General features: G+C 50.3%; 6 protein-coding genes across 6 annotated transcripts; 2 read left to right on the forward strand and 4 right to left on the reverse strand.

The window, feature by feature from the left end:
* Window positions 1–25: 25 nt before the first annotated feature.
* PV09_02201 (uncharacterized protein) lies at window positions 26–1,683 on the reverse strand. Its single transcript, XM_016355208.1, has one exon. The coding sequence runs from the start codon at window positions 1,520–1,522 to the stop codon at window positions 401–403; it is 1,122 nt and encodes a 373-aa protein (XP_016217224.1). The 5' UTR covers window positions 1,523–1,683; the 3' UTR covers window positions 26–400.
* A 1,401-nt stretch (window positions 1,684–3,084) lies between these two features.
* Window positions 3,085–9,068, reverse strand: PV09_02202 (uncharacterized protein). The gene is made up of 4 exons (XM_016355209.1): window positions 8,629–9,068; window positions 7,093–8,510; window positions 6,919–7,040; window positions 3,085–6,866 (listed from the first exon to the last, which is right to left on the reverse strand). Exons 1-4 carry the CDS (start codon window positions 8,678–8,680, stop codon window positions 3,392–3,394), a joined length of 5,067 nt encoding a protein of 1,688 aa, XP_016217225.1. The 5' UTR covers window positions 8,681–9,068; the 3' UTR covers window positions 3,085–3,391.
* Window positions 8,728–9,585, forward strand: PV09_02203 (uncharacterized protein; the record flags this gene model as incomplete). The annotated part of the gene is made up of 2 exons (XM_016355210.1): window positions 8,728–9,005; window positions 9,174–9,585. The coding sequence occupies 2 exons, from the start codon at window positions 8,728–8,730 to the stop codon at window positions 9,583–9,585; spliced, it is 690 nt and encodes a 229-aa protein (XP_016217226.1).
* A 419-nt stretch (window positions 9,586–10,004) lies between these two features.
* Window positions 10,005–11,870, reverse strand: PV09_02204 (uncharacterized protein). The gene is made up of 3 exons (XM_016355211.1): window positions 11,692–11,870; window positions 11,632–11,638; window positions 10,005–11,580 (listed from the first exon to the last, which is right to left on the reverse strand). Exons 1-3 carry the CDS (start codon window positions 11,797–11,799, stop codon window positions 10,364–10,366), a joined length of 1,332 nt encoding a protein of 443 aa, XP_016217227.1. The 5' UTR covers window positions 11,800–11,870; the 3' UTR covers window positions 10,005–10,363.
* Window positions 11,871–12,297: 427 nt separating this feature from the next.
* PV09_02205 (uncharacterized protein) lies at window positions 12,298–13,574 on the forward strand. Its single transcript, XM_016355212.1, has one exon. It carries the CDS (start codon window positions 12,386–12,388, stop codon window positions 13,469–13,471), a length of 1,086 nt encoding a protein of 361 aa, XP_016217228.1. The 5' UTR covers window positions 12,298–12,385; the 3' UTR covers window positions 13,472–13,574.
* On the reverse strand, window positions 13,279–14,357 carry PV09_02206 (nucleoside diphosphate kinase). The gene is made up of 5 exons (XM_016355213.1): window positions 14,273–14,357; window positions 14,191–14,221; window positions 14,094–14,137; window positions 13,934–14,037; window positions 13,279–13,868 (listed from the first exon to the last, which is right to left on the reverse strand). Exons 1-5 carry the CDS (start codon window positions 14,290–14,292, stop codon window positions 13,603–13,605), a joined length of 465 nt encoding a protein of 154 aa, XP_016217229.1. The 5' UTR covers window positions 14,293–14,357; the 3' UTR covers window positions 13,279–13,602.
* Between the last annotated feature and the right edge of the window lie 397 nt (window positions 14,358–14,754).

The raw sequence follows: 14,754 nt of genomic DNA on the forward strand, positions 1-14,754 counted from the left end.
TGCTCAAACTTCCTGCTTTATGCAGTTTGCTTTGTCAAATGCAATCTTCAGATTCATCATCCAGCGCCCATAAATGCACTTGCTAAAGTCCGCTACACGTGACCAGAGACATCTTAAGTCAAACTATCTGAGCAGCCGATGTGTCATTGAAGCGAAGAAGAAAACAGGTTGTTATGAGGGTGAAATGAGGCTATGCTATAGTTTTTTTCCATCAGATTTGCCACCCGTCATCATAATTGCAAAGCAATCTGTCCTTCGCAGGGTCTTGTTGTCGTCAAATTCGTATCTTCGTAATTTTTCGTTATAGTCGTAATGAATCGTGACGTTCGTGAGCATCGTGACGCTTCGTATCTTATGCTGGTCTTTAATTTGTGCACATCATCCTTTGTAGTCGGCTTCTTCACCCGCCCATACTTCGGAGAACGCTTCTCAAGGCGCTTTCGGCATCAACCCGTTCTGAAGCGGTTCCTTCATCAGCCACAGAGTTCGACCTTCTCCATACAAGCCACGAAGCGGACGCATGTTGTGACCCAGGTGCCGCTTCGCCCGTAATGCCGGCCTCAACGGTAGGTGGAGCGACTTTGGCTCGAGGAATCTCGGCAACCGATGCGAGCGACAGTTGTATAGGAGCAGCGTTCTGCTTTTTTATCGTAATAAATGCGTCTTTATCAGCTCTTATGCTCCAAGTAGCAGACTCAGGCTGAGCTCCTGTCGGCGTCTCCGCTGGCGCGGAGCTGTGTGAGCTAGACCTTCCTCTTGAAATAATACTCCTCAATGAGCCGTATGCAGTGACTTTGCCCTTTCCGGACGCAACCGAGCCGGCCTTACTTCCTCCTGCAAGCCTTTCACTGCTGGATGAAGCCTCCGTAACCGTGGTCAAAGTCCTCTCTAGTCCGGCTGTCCGTATTGCGAGCCCACTATGCCTCACCCGATGAGATAGTATCTCGCCCTGCGGTGGAAGATGTGATCCGTATTCATCAGCAAGACTTAGTCTGCTGCGTGCGTAAATCTCGGCTATCCCTTCTATTGCATCGCTGATTTCAGGCTCAATGGCTCGAAGTATTCCGTCGAAAGAGAATGCGTCGACGGGTGGTAGACTTGCACTCGTAGTCATTGACCGTGCTTGACCACGGGTGGACGTACTGGCGGATGACGGCCGAGATCTGTCAACTTGAGTATATGTCTTGACTACGACCGGACGGGACGAGATCGAGACGTTGGAGCTATTCGACTTAGCCGGCCGTTGCACGAGTGGCAGATGAGATGCAACGATATTGGATGCCGATCCGGTCAACTGCACGGAAGAAGTATTTGGGTCGGTCTCGCTGACGGCAGAATTGCTTCTGCGTGATGTGACCGGCTGTCTGTCGCTCCAGAGGTTCCGAAGCTGGGAGAGAAAGGCTCCAGGAAAGGCCTGAGCAAGGCTACTGAGGCGATTCCTAGAGGCAACAACAGAAGCACTGTACCCTACTGCACGTCTCGTAGCCGATGTCGAAGCCTGCTCTGCAGAAGATCCGACCATGGCTCGTCGAATGCAGCTAAATGCAAAGGAGAGTTTGCTCTGAGCGGTCAAAGACGGGTCTCACGCATTGTAAGGCCTGCAACGTGTGCGTTGAATGGGGCGGACGTCTGCAGCTGGAGAAGCAATGCTGAGCTGGCAATTCTTCACAGGCGCGTAAGCGAATCACATAGCGCAGGCTTCGTCCGGCCGTCACAGCGACCCAATCGACAATCTCAGCAAAATTCCGTGACAGCTGAGAATGTGTAGATTGATGTCGTCCACTAGGGTTCCATGTCACGCCCTGCCACTCATGCAGTCCTGAGCCAGAAATCGGACGGACTGTGTGGGCATGGCCGTCGTGTAGTTCCCTTTTCCATTCAACCGCCACGTTCTAAACGTCTGTCCCTGCGTCGGGGGACGATGTTCGACGTCTCAGCGCTGCCGACCGTTCCGCCTTATTGGTGCTTTTTCCCACGTCGAAAGTTCCATCTGGCCATCCTCTGTTCGGATCCATCTAGACGTTTGAGTTTGTGGAGAAACGCCGTCGACCGGGCCGGCTACGATGCTCTATGCGAGGACAATTGTGTAAAGAAAACAGCCTCGACCGGACGAGCCCTGCTCTGAGTGGGTCAAAGACGACCTGTTCAAGATAGCCAGGGCAAAAAAAATAAAGACCTCATGCAGCGTACAAAACAAAAAACATGCCGCGGGACAAAATGCCTAGGCTGATGTGATGCAACCCAATTGGTCTGTCCATAACGCGCAGCGTCCAGGGCATTTCAGGATGTTCATCTAAGTCGTCTAAGCAAAGGCTTGGTTACAGTTTACGACTTGACAATAGAAAAAACTATGTGCTATCTACGTCCATCTTGCCACTGCTTTCAGATCCTGGATAGAACACGAGGCCTGCATTTGTCACCTCAAGATACATCACTCCCCAGATGGACTCCTAGGCCAGATCCACACCTGTATCATGCAGGCGGATTGACATTCTCGTTGAGGGCTGTAAAGCTCCCTCCTTGACAGTGCCTTGTGCCAATTTTAAGAATGTTGAATTTTCAGTTGTTCCAAGAATCTGTCCATCGCTGTATATCCTCTTTGGAACGTCATGGCTGCGAGAAATATCTTCCTAAGAGGTATGAGATGTGTGGATGATGATGATGATGATGATGATGATTAAGTTTAGCTGATATGATGGGCATTAGTCAAACATAGCATGGACATCAATTTGCTTCTTTATTTCATCTTGGTATGTCTCACTGAAATTGACGACCATCGAAATACATGGAATGAATGGATGAATGTAGGTCAGGATTGCAAACCATAAGAATCTTGGTTCTTAGATCCCCTTTATCACCAACAAGCTCAGCTTCTCATGTTTTCTAGATACAATTGACTGAATGTAGATGGTACATACAAGAACTAAGTCGGCCTGAGCAATACGTCCGTCGAAATGAGATCTTCACTAGTGGATACAGGCGCCATTAGTAACGACGAACCAAGTGCAGGCACTTGAAGAGTGATGAGATAACTTAATCTGCAATATGTACTCTAAGGGAAATGGCACAGTGCACTCAGCGATATGGATAAATTTATTTAAGATTTTAAGTGCTAGATCGTATCCAAAATGTCCATTATCTTCTGCGCCCGCTATGCATCAATTCATCAATTCAAGGAATATGCTAAACGTCTATCACAACGGTGCACGTGTGGATGGGAGGAAGGGTAAGTAATCGATTCTTGCAGAGACAATGATGGCAGGGGGATATCTCGCGGTTGATGAAGCATCGTAAGAAATAAGGCTATAACGCCAAAACATATATGCAAAAAGCTGCAAATCTGCCATGCTGCAAAAGATTGCAAATGTCGTGATATTGAGCAAACCTGTGCTCAGGGTATCTTTTCCATGTCATCTCTGGCGCGAAGGTACTTTATCGCCAAATCATCCCCTCCCTTTTTACTTAGCTCCATCCAATGCTGTGCAACACACATAGTCATCGGATCACTGCGCTGCGGATCTTCCCTCTTCCTATTCAGTAAGGACTCCTTAAAGATCTCACGGGGTTTGGACATTGGTAAGAGGGTTCTCGGAAGAAGATCTGGATGCGTGAGATAAAGGATGGCAAGTTCACGTTGAGCCGCAGGATCTCCCTCTTTAGCTGTAATGATGTACATTTGCGCGGCATCGGCCATCGTCCAGCGGCCCAGAAGCTTATTCTCTGGAACCGGTGCCTGCGCTCCATGGGCAGCAGTCCGACTCTGTGTATCCTCGTTGACGATATCGTCAGCAATCTCAACCATGTAGCGACAAACATCTTGCTTGAGGCTAAGTGCTGCCAGAGCCGCATCCCAGAACGCTTTGCCTTTCGGTGTCCTATCCAGAATCGACGACGGGACAAATGAGGCAACATACTGGAGGTCTCTAAACAATGTCTTTGGGCGAATTGCTGCGTCGCGGAATAGAGTCAGCAGGACATCAACAATCATGTCCGTGCTTGGAAGAGTGGATGGTGATCTCCCATTCCCACGTTGTGGGGATGGCGGGGGTTGTATCGTGTTTTGATGGGTTGCATTCATTGTATGCGATCTTCTCGTCTCCACGTTCGCAATGGCTTCATCAAGATTATGAGCCTGAGGGGTTTGTACCACTGCCTCACGCGTCGGAAGCTCAGACTCAGAGTCTAGAGTTGGTGATTGAGGAACGGGTGGCAAGGTTTCGCGACGAGAAATATGCTTTCCCGTCTTGCTGGACAATGCTGCTGTTATCAAGAGCTGAAGATCATACAGCGCCTGAAGTTTTGTATAAGGGCTTGGGTGGGTCGCGAATTTGTCAAGGAGTCGTTGATAGGCATTATTGTAGGGAAACTCAAGCAGACCGAGCTTTCTGACTGCATTTATTCCAGACGAGCGAGCTGTCGCATCACTGGATGAACCAGAATGCTCGGCAGTGGAGTGGACTCCGTCACCTTGGCCACCAGCTCGATCTGATGTGGTAGCACGCTGTTCTCGAGATGCAGCACTTTTCAAGCTTCGCATGCTTTTCTTCCTGGAGAGCTTGAGTTTGCGCTCGCGATCGTCTGCTTCTTTCCGGAGAATGCATTCCTCTGCAATTTCTCCGTTGAACCAACCATCGGTCTCGCTGCCGGAGTTGAAGACTAGGGTGCCGAGGTCGCTCAGTAGCAAGCCAACAAGTGCCCGTTTTAGGTCTTGAATGAACTTGTTCTTTTCTCTGTTGACTGACGCCGAATCCTTTAACATCACCGTTCCCTTCGAAGACGTGCCCGTCATTGGACGTATGTTTGTAGAAGTTTGCGAGGAACCGCTCGACTGGAAAGGCGACCAGAAAGTGACTGCCGTGTCGATTGTAGCTGCTGGGCTGGCAATGCCGAAATAGTCTTGAGCATCCATAATGTTAATCCCTCGGTTGGCACTGCTCCACTTGGAAGATGATTCAAGGCTCTGTTGAGACCCTGCTGTGGATATTGAGCGCAAGCTTGAGTGGCTAGGCTGTTGCACTATGTCAAGACTTCGCGACACCGTTCTATTTGGCGCCGTTTCGTATTCTTCATCGCCGGCAATGCTAAGATTGCCAACACCCGTCAGCCAGAGATCACCCTTCCCGCGACCGCTATCCAGGATGTCCTTGTCGCGTCGGTATAGATCACTTGACCACAGCACAGGTGCTACAAGCCGACTTTCACCCACAAGTTTGTTCACCGCCTTGTCGACCTCATAACACAGTCTGTGAATCCGCTCTTCCCCTTTGCATAGGTTCTCCACTCTATAGGTAATTAACCACTTCGATGTAAGATCAGCTTGCTCATCAACCAGCTTATTGGGCCCTGCCCTATCAGCGGCAGTCGCTATCAGATCCATAACCTGTGTTTCAGTTCTGAGCAGTAGATTGGCCGCCCTGGATGGTTGGCGAGCCCTGTGAGTCTGAAGTACGTTTTCTTCGCCAGGTTTGACAGGCTGAGCCATCATTCGCAAAGCAACCGCCAGGTTTCGGGCTTCTTCATATACTGCCGATGTCAACACTGCGGTCTTGAACCACATCTTATCCCGCAGCTGCTTGGTGCTGGCAATCATGTCCTCGACATTGGCTTCGTATCGCTCCTGTGATTGCTTGAGCCAAGCGAACCATGCCTCAAATTTCTCTATCGCCTTGAACGATTTGCTCAACGCATCTCTTGGACCTCGAGCAAAATAGTTCAGTAGAGGTGCGTAACCATCGCGGGTCAAGGATGGCGAGGACAATCTCGCCAGCTGTTCAAGAGTTTTGTGCCACAGCAAAGCATCGACATACTCATTTCGGGTTTTACATTGATGATATGCCGCTTCGAGCATCACCACAAGATCCGATGACTTCCTTCGTTTGAAATCATCTGCATCGTTAGTGCTGTTGCTTCTCGACGTCACCAGTCTCTGCCTAGGCACCGGTGAGGCTCTGTGTAGAGTGGACGGGCCGTGACCAGTTGAAGATAGCTCCTCGGCGCGATGAGTTGGATCTGTTCTTCTCAGCCCACGGCGAGCTAGCATCCTCTGTCCTGAGCGGTTCGAAAAGAACCTAGACTCACTCTCTGGTGCTAAGCTTTTTGGTAATTCGTATTCTTGGAGTAGCTTGCAAATCGAGTCTTTTAGTTGGTGATAATCACTCTCAAGGTCCATTCCAAGACCTGGAGCCTCTTCATCGCTTTCCGAATCCGGCGAGTCATCCTCATTAAAGTCAGCATCCTCGACATCTTCCTGCATCCTCGTACGCAAGTGTTGACCGTCTTGGGTTACAAATAAGACAGCCCAACGCTCAGCACAAGGGTGACAAGACCCTGAAACTGCCTCGGGACCGAGAATCCTAGCCATTTCGGAGCACGCCATTCTGATCTTCCGACCGTACTCTTCTGTTGGGGTAGGCTTGGTTGAAAGCTCGGTCTCACTGTCAAATTGCGCATGATCTTCTAGTCGACTCGCTGCCTCAAGCAATGGCTCCCGGGAAGTCATGTCACTCGTCGCAGATGATGCACTCATGCTCAAGACTGAGCTCCCATCACCAGGAGTTGAACTGCTGCGGAAGGGGATTGATATACCAGATATGGAGGAAGCCGTTGAGGCATTACCTCTCCGACTAAGATCACCGTCTCCATGGATCGATGGGGGCCTTCGGTCCGGGAAGAGCGCGTTGACCAACGTTATGATGTCTCGGGGAGATACGATCAAGAACGGCTGGACTTCGCTAGTCTCCCTCGGAGAAGTGACGGCCTTGGCTGGAAGTAGGATGGGACGCTGATTCGCGCGAGGATGACGGAGGCGTACAAGGAGATTCTCCATATGCTGTTTGACCTCATGGATGATAGCTGGGGAATTGTCACTGTTCATCTTTCTTAGTAACGTGAATAGCAAGTTTTGCCGAGTGCGCATACAATTGACGGCTGAAGCTCCAAAAGACAGCTGAAGCTTGCTTTTGAATTTCGTCCGCGATCGGCTTGAGAATCTTCTCTCGAGCTTGCGTTGAGATATGGAAGCCTAGCATTATTCCCGAACTCTGTGCTGAAGATTAGCCCCAGCTCGTGACAATCATAGTGCAGAACAGTCACCTCTGGATAAATGATAGCATTACGCAGAAATCCGGCAAGGAACCATCTCTGAATAATTATGTTTTCTGCAGCTTGTCGTAATTTCTTATTATTCAATTTTTTCATTAGTGCGACGCCAATCTCCCAGATACCTTCCGGCATGCCGCCAGCACTAGGTTCATCATCGATAACATCAAAGAGACGTCTAATTGCCCGGTCGAAGAACGCCTCTGCCTCATATTTCAGGGCCTTTTCATCCTTGATGGTTTGGACCTGATCGGCTTTCTCTACTAAAAATTGGCCATCCTGGAGAACCTGCATGAGAAAGAGCTCTATGTTGGCCTTGGCTGGCCAATCCCGCATTCTGGCCCAGGCGTCCAGGATACTCTTGAGAAGCGGCTCGCAACCTTGCTTGGCCTCAGTGATCAAACGAGCGCATGTTGTTGCCCAGGCCTCTGTTCTCCTTTGGTCTTCATTAGAATCTGGCCCATATGAATTTGCAAAACACGTATAAATTAAGGCCGACAGAGGATCATGACGTTGGAAAGAGAGAAGCCGTTCAACCGGGTTAGACGCGGTTGATAACGATGGTTTCTTGGAGATTCCAGTACCTTTTCCGCTTCCGATGACAGACTCTGGTTCCGGTGCTGGTCTGAAACTGGCAAGTGAGATCAGTTCTTGTTGGTTTAGACTGCAGATCCGTTTTGCTAGGAAGTCCGGGTTTGTGCGTATCTCGCTGATGAAGTCCAAAATATCATTGCGTATCTTCAAGGGTATCTCGTGCATAAAGGTAGAAAATGATGCAGTGACGTCGTCCTTTACCGCCTTGTTGGCCTTTCCGTTTTCTATGTCCGGTTCTAGTAGTGCATAACGACGGGTTGCATCACAAGAGCTCCGCACGTCGTGCAGAGCGTCGTAAAGAGTGGCAAATTTCTTCCCTTCATCATTGCGGAAATACTCGATTAAGGTGCGGTAGACCAGCTCGCCGCAATGTATCAAACGCGCAGAGAGACCGGCGGAGACCAGCCATCTGTGCAGCCGTATCCTGGCGTGTGACCGCCGTTGCTCCTGATATCTTTGCAGACGTGTGAGATGTGCAAGTTCAGAGAGAGAAGTGTGGGATGTGGGAAGCGCCGTATGCAGAATTAAGGGCTCAGAGTATTCAGAGACGTCGAGCGGAAGAAGTCGAGGCAGGAACCCAACGGGCGCCGACAGCGAGGAGGGTGGAAGAGGCGGTCTCTGAGAAGCGGTTCCGGCCTCGCCCTCTTCCGTGCTCTCACCTTGAAGCTTGTCCATCTTGGAAGGTTGAGAGGGAAGTGGTTCTTGAGGAGGAGGAGGACTTGAAGAGCGAGATGGGGCCGTGCCGGATGTTTCCTCAGGTACAGCTGCAGATGGTGTCGGGCATCTTGAAGATACATGGGTGATTGTAGGGGAAACTGCTGCACAAGAGACGTTAGCCCGGCCAGCACATCGTGTCCCTTCTGCGCTTGCATAAGAGAGCCGCCTATTGGCAGCTGTATATCAGGAGATCCGAATGGAGTGAAAGTCGGCACTTACCAGGCGAAGAGCCTCGCGCGGGCGGCGAAGAAGATCGTTGCGATGTATCCATCTTGCCTTGGGTGCGTTCACCTATAGGCGCCAGTGTGGTGTCAAATCATGGCTGCGCGTAGGGGCCGCATGTGCTGTGTCGCTGCTGCTGTGTCGAGAGATGCTTTGTTCCAGGCGTGCGTAGCAGTTGCGAGATTGTCTGGCGCGAGGATGCGCTGGCGTCGAGTAGAGGCTTTGATGCCCAGCGTTATCGATATTGAGAAGGACACAGGCCAGCGATTGGCTAGTCGCCGTGTCCGAGTCTGCTGGTCAGAACGCGAAGGCGAGGCTTCCAGCTGGCTGTTTCCCCCGTTTTGCTGGCAGAGGGGCGAACAAAGAAAGCCAATGTATGTAAGAGAGGATTGGCCGTCCTGTTTGGAGACCGCGGTGGCAACGTGAATGGGAAGAGCATACACCCAACGAAGTGCGCTCTCGCTGTCATCCAGACTGCTAATGACCTGCATCGATGAGCTGGCGTATGATGGCCCGTTCACCTGCTTGTGCTGATTCGCCAGCGGCTTGCGTTCAGACCAGGATCGAGCAGCGCAAGGGCGAGGGTCTCATGCACGCTCATCTGCTTTCATCGACGTGCAGAGCTGGACAGCGGTGGATAATGAACGCTCGTGTGAATCGATGGTAGACACAGAGCTCGCCGTGCCTCCCATTGTTGGAGGCGTGCTCACTCGTGTCGAGACGTATGAGTCAAAGGAGAGCGACGACGGCCAGCAGGGAGGAAACCGAGAAGGCCAGAGCAGCCGCCCAGCGCTTCTCCGGCCGTTCTACCAACCGCCTGCGAACGAGGACCTGTTGTTCACCAAGGACGTGACCGGGGCGTTAGATCGGAGGCTGCAGATGGAGAGCGGCCTACAGCCAACTACGCGAACACCCACAGCGTGCCGTGCAGCAGCAGAGGCCAAAGACTTTTAGCAATCTGGAACGTGCAGCCGGTCGTGATGAGTTGGCAGCTGCACAACTTTTGCAAGGCATCAAACCATGCCCAGGTATTCCGTAGCTGGAGTTTCTTGCTGCTGCACCGACCTTTTTAAGTCCATGCCGACTCCAATCGTCTCTTCGATGCAGCCGGCTCCGTGCAATGTCTTTGATGCTTCTTGAGTAAGACGCTTCCTGATCAAGCAAGTTGCGTCGCTCTCAATCATTTCATGCAGCTCTTATTTCAATTGGTCTTGGTGTCCACAACGTGTTTCTGAAAAGCGCGAGAGAGAGAGAAAAAAAATGGTCCAAAAAATGCGATCGATCGAAAGAGCTGGCCTCGACAGTGTGCACGTCGTTGCATGTACACGTTCTGTGAAACCGGTCCAGACGACGGCCAATATCCCCATCGCCTAGGATTTGTTACCGTTTGCTGTTGGACATGTCAATCTCCACCGATTAGACGTTCATTCAAGGTTCACGTTGCTACGTAAAAAATGCTAAATGGTACCTCTGCTCAAAGTCTCTATGACATGGAGAACCCTGGTAACAGATGGTCATCAATACGATGTGCTCATAAGTACGAATGCAGCCGGTCTGAATATCAGGCCCATTCGCCCAGCGCGTCTCAGTCGGTGAGTGCAAGATGTAAGATTCCCATCAGCTTTGCGGTCATCTCCAGCCAAATCGTCCGTATCAAAGTCTCATTTCTTTTGCCGCGACATGCGTTTCGACAGATGCAATGTGCTACCCCGTCCACAGCAAGCCATGTCTCTCATTGCTTCTGCCATCCTCCTTCCGTGTCCTCAGATTTCATTGCGTCTCGGAGAAGTGGTGCAACTCGTTTCCGGCTATGCGCAACGTTATTCTGTTGCCAAATTCTCCGCCAACAATCGGCTCTCGAATATTCGACACCGTCCACTGGACCACGCCACTTTGCAAGTCCAAGTTCCGTTGCCGAATGGTTGACAAATTTCGCTGCTGCTTCGACAGTCTGTGCATTAGTTGCTGAAACGAAAAGCTCTCGTTGGAATTCGCCCTCTGGTGACGTGGACGTGGTCATAATGGCATACAATCCAAGCCCCCTGTCCTTAGCAAACGAGTCGACAGCCTGGACGAATAACTCGAATTTATTTCCTCCGGAACCCTCCTGCGCCGCCTTCTCCACCAGGAAGTCAATATCCTTGACAACAGAGCTGATCCCAAGAACCTGACCGCCCTCGGTCCATTCTTTGTAATCCTTTCGAAGAATGTCATGCAACTTCAGTTGCCCTATGTTCTGTTTTGCCTCGCTGATTTCCTTGAAAAACTGGTCTCTGGAATAGCTTTTGCTCCCTTCTTGCGAAGCTATTATCTTTGACTCGAGATATTTGACCGCAAGTACGTCATGTTCTGTTACCTTGTCTCGCAGATTGTTGGTGTCTATCAAAATGCTCGCGATAGCGAGCTTCGCAACCTGAGTATCCCACAATGAGGAAGAAGCTGCATCCCGGCCAAGACTAGCGGCATCGTCGCCAGCTTTCATTTCATTCGAAGTACTCGCGTCCGCCGATATCTTGTCCCACATACCTTGGCAGTAATTCGTGACTAGTGACGTGCAGCTACCGCTCTTCTTGATGATTCGTGGTTCATCGCCGGTGTCATCTGGTATTTGGTGCTCGTCCTCATGATGATCTATGCATCCTATGACACGTGCGGAATAGACGGAGCCCAAAGAGCCTTGCAATGCATTATGGTCCACCAAGATCCAACTTGTCGCTTGCGGAGCCAGCGCAAAGGGAGAGGTCTCTCTTTTCCGAAGGTCGTCAAGGGTTATCAATGAGCCTGGGTCGACATTTGCATGCGGGAGTAAGGCAAGAAACTCCGGTCTAAGCTCGATATCTCGCGCGGGAATATTCAAAACAGGATAATAGATGCGCGAAGATGCATTTGCCGGAGGGGCTGTCGAGCGGATATATGCCAAAAGCAGTGATGATGTAAGTGAGTCCAGGTCTAAATAATTTTCAGACGGAATTTCAGATCACTTTCTTTCACGAAAATTACCTGCGGACTGTGGAAATTAGTGCTACTGAGGCCATGCAATGTGAAGCTGCAAAGTTCTACCTCATTTCCAATGACGAATTTGACCTTGTCGCCTTTGGCAATGGCGCTAGCTAGGCCGGATTTTGCATGTCTCAGGAACGACCCGAGAGACGTTCGTGAATATGCCATTTGTTCGACAAGCGGATGGAAGACCAGAGCTTCAATCTTTGTGTCTTCGTTGGGACAAAACGATGATCGTGTGCGTAGTGATGATGTCGCCTTGAAACGGGCCAATCACAGAAGCGTCAGAGTTACGGTCAAGCGACAAGCCTTGATTCTTTGCGAGACTCACAAGGATTCGAGTTGTAGATTTCGAACTTCTTGTTAGTTTGTCTTGAGTCTCGAAGAATGCTCTCCCAAGCAGCCGTGCACTTCTAAAAGCATGGTCCGATGAGAAACTCACGGAACCCTACCCCAAATAAGAGGAAGATTGCTCTCACACAATAACGAAAGACGAATTGACAGTTTAGATGTTACACTTCAGCTTCTGCGCAAATGACCTTCGAAGAATCGGATGGGGAAGAATCCACGATTATGAAGAACAAAAATCTAGACGTTGGATGTACATCATCCAAACCAATGTTAGCTTGCCAAATGAGGCAACTAATTCCGTTATCTGGCTGGAGACCTACGCTACAAATATACAGCTATAGTCTATCATATTGCTCTCAGTATCTCATTAATCTACGCAATCCCAGGCTCCTGTCCAGAATACATGGCGACGTCTACAGTTCTAGCTGCCGAGCCCGCATGCTTGTCGGTTTTGGAGCACCAGCAGAACGTTCCTTCACATGGCAGGTTACGATACATCACGCGAGGACTGATCCCCACGGCCTCACCACATCTATACCATTTGCCACCTCTTTCCGAATTTGGGGACATACGACTGCTGCCAATCCGTGACATAAAAGAATCTTTGAAATTAGGCGACGAAAATCCCTATACGTTAGACTCACATGGCTTCACAGCAAGACGCCATCCCTCCGTACTGCACTCTTTTCCGTATTCAAGACTAAGCTGGAATGATGAGACACTATTGAAATCAGTGTACATACCCGAAGTGGAAGATCTGCTGAGGAATCTTACGGGGGCTAACAAGGTCGTCACCGAGATGGTATTGATACGAAGCGAGATTCACAGCGAGATCGATGCATTAGCCAGTTCGGAAGAGATACGCGAGACTGATAGAACTGGAGACGACGATTCGTGGCCGAAGATGATCGGTATCTCAGCTGGAGCTGGAGCTTCTCCTGCGCCAAAAGTGCACTTGGACTTCTCTCCAGCTGGAGCAAGAGTCCATCTCAGAAAGTACCACGGAGCGCTCGCAAAAGCGGGAGCTGAAGTTATATCTAAAGAGGACAATATCGTTGCAAATGGTGTACGAGCCGAAGATCTTCACAAATGGTATGACGGACCAAGGTGGGCGATGTTCTCAATCTGGCGTCCTCTTAAGCGGGTAACACGCGATCCATTGGCATTTGCAGACAGAAGGTCATTCCCCAGGACTGACTACGTTCCTGTCGATCTTGTCGAACCTACAGGCAAAGCGCTGCGTCACATGTATCCAGCAGAGATGAAGTCTCACAAAGCTGAGACTTTGTTGGCATACGGAAGCGACAATCACGAGTGGTGTTGGGTTTGGGACATGGAGCCTGAGGAAGTTGTGGTTATCCAGTTGTTTGACAGTGAAGCAGAGAAACGGGGCTATTGCGGAGTCATGCACAGCAGCGTCGACGTGCCTGAAACAGAGCACGAACCAGCAAGAGAGAGCATTGAAGTACGGTGCACTGCATTTTGGTGACATGGTAGTCAATGATGCCGACACTGCAATCACATAGCTTTTGTCTACCGTAGCTCTTCACAAACAATCCTTCATTTCTGGATGCCCTCTGGAGAAGTGCGGGAATGCCTGAGCCAGAACATGCGAGCAGCTTACTCCTTTTCGTAGATCCAGTCGAACTGGGCGCTCTTCCATGACACAAGCTCCTCTGGCTTGAACCAGAGAGCGATCTCCTTCTTTGCGCTTTCGACGGCGTCGGAGCCGTGGCAGACATTGCGGCCAACGTCAATTGCGAAGTCGCCGCGGATGGTGCCTGGGGCGGAGGCAAGCGGGTTGGTAGCACCAAGGATTGCACGTCCGGTCTTAACGACGTCTCGGCCTTCCCAGACCATGGCGCAGATCGGGCCAGAGTTCATGTCTTTGAGTTTCGTTGGTGTCAATGACTGTCTACAGACTTCGAACTATAATGAGGTGGCTACTCACAAGAGACGAGACCAGGGAAGAATGGCTTGGAGCTCAGGTCTTCATAGTGCTTCTCGAGATGCTCCTTGCCCGGGGTGACAAGCTTGATGGCAACGAGCTTGAAGCTGATCTTCGTCAGCAATTGACCAACCTGACAACGTTCAAGCACGGTAGTACATACCCACGGTTCTCGAAACGAGAGATGATGGGGCCGATAAGGCCGCGCTGAGAGGATATGTCAGTACACGTTCGATTTGGCGGTGAACCTAAAGCTCTACCTGAACGCCGTCAGGCTTGATAGCAATGAAACTTGTGAGATGTCAGCGACTTCTGCCTTGCAGTGAGCAGACTGGAACTCACGTTTGCTCAGTGGTAGACATGGTGCAGTTGGTTGAGAATTCGTAAGAAAGGGTTTGCTCTCTGGAGGCTTTTTAACTCCAACTTGATGGAGGCTGTAGAAGAATTTGGCTGCCCCTCCGTGGGGCTCGTCCACAAGGGTTCTTTGCGCTAAACCAATTATAGACTAGTCTAATGTTTTAATGCCCAAGGCACAAAGGCTTGCATAATTTCAGCATCTCTACAGCTGACTTACCACCGAGGTCAGAGATACAACGAAGTGCTGGACTCATGTACCTCCGTATTACAAGCCCAATAACCTGGAATACATCTCTCTATTAATTATGCCCATATGCTCACCCACTTTACGTGCTCGTATCGTCAGATGCGTCATCTGCCCTTAGTGTTCCTAGATAATGCAGCAAATCTCACCGTGGCACTTCTTTTCCTTCTTAATGAATAATAGATTCCATCGATCTCCAATGACTGGCGATCCCACTGTAACC

Source organism: Verruconis gallopava (assembly GCF_000836295.1).
Source record: "Verruconis gallopava strain CBS 43764 unplaced genomic scaffold supercont1.5, whole genome shotgun sequence".
NCBI classification, from domain to species: domain Eukaryota; kingdom Fungi; phylum Ascomycota; class Dothideomycetes; order Venturiales; family Sympoventuriaceae; genus Verruconis; species Verruconis gallopava.

Bases quoted from the DNA above. Each gene is read 5' to 3' on its own strand.
- PV09_02201 (XM_016355208.1), bottom strand. From the start codon at position 1,522: ATGGTCGGATCTTCTGCAGAGCAGGCTTCGACATCGGCTACGAGACGT.
- PV09_02202 (XM_016355209.1), bottom strand. From the start codon at position 8,680: ATGGATACATCGCAACGATCTTCTTCGCCGCCCGCGCGAGGCTCTTCG. The intron at 7,041-7,092 runs GTGACTGTTCTG...TCTTCAGCACAG, and splicing joins ATGCTATCATTTATCCAGAG to AGTTCGGGAATAATGCTAGG. The intron at 6,867-6,918 runs GTATGCGCACTC...AAAGATGAACAG, and splicing joins TGGAGCTTCAGCCGTCAATT to TGACAATTCCCCAGCTATCA.
- PV09_02204 (XM_016355211.1), bottom strand. From the start codon at position 11,799: ATGGCATATTCACGAACGTCTCTCGGGTCGTTCCTGAGACATGCAAAA.
- PV09_02205 (XM_016355212.1), top strand. From the start codon at position 12,386: ATGGCGACGTCTACAGTTCTAGCTGCCGAGCCCGCATGCTTGTCGGTT.
- PV09_02206 (XM_016355213.1), bottom strand. From the start codon at position 14,292: ATGTCTACCACTGAGCAAAC. The intron at 14,138-14,190 runs GTAGAGCTTTAG...ATATCCTCTCAG, and splicing joins TCAAGCCTGACGGCGTTCAG to CGCGGCCTTATCGGCCCCAT. The intron at 13,869-13,933 runs GTGAGTAGCCAC...CGAAACTCAAAG, and splicing joins CTTCCCTGGTCTCGTCTCTT to ACATGAACTCTGGCCCGATC.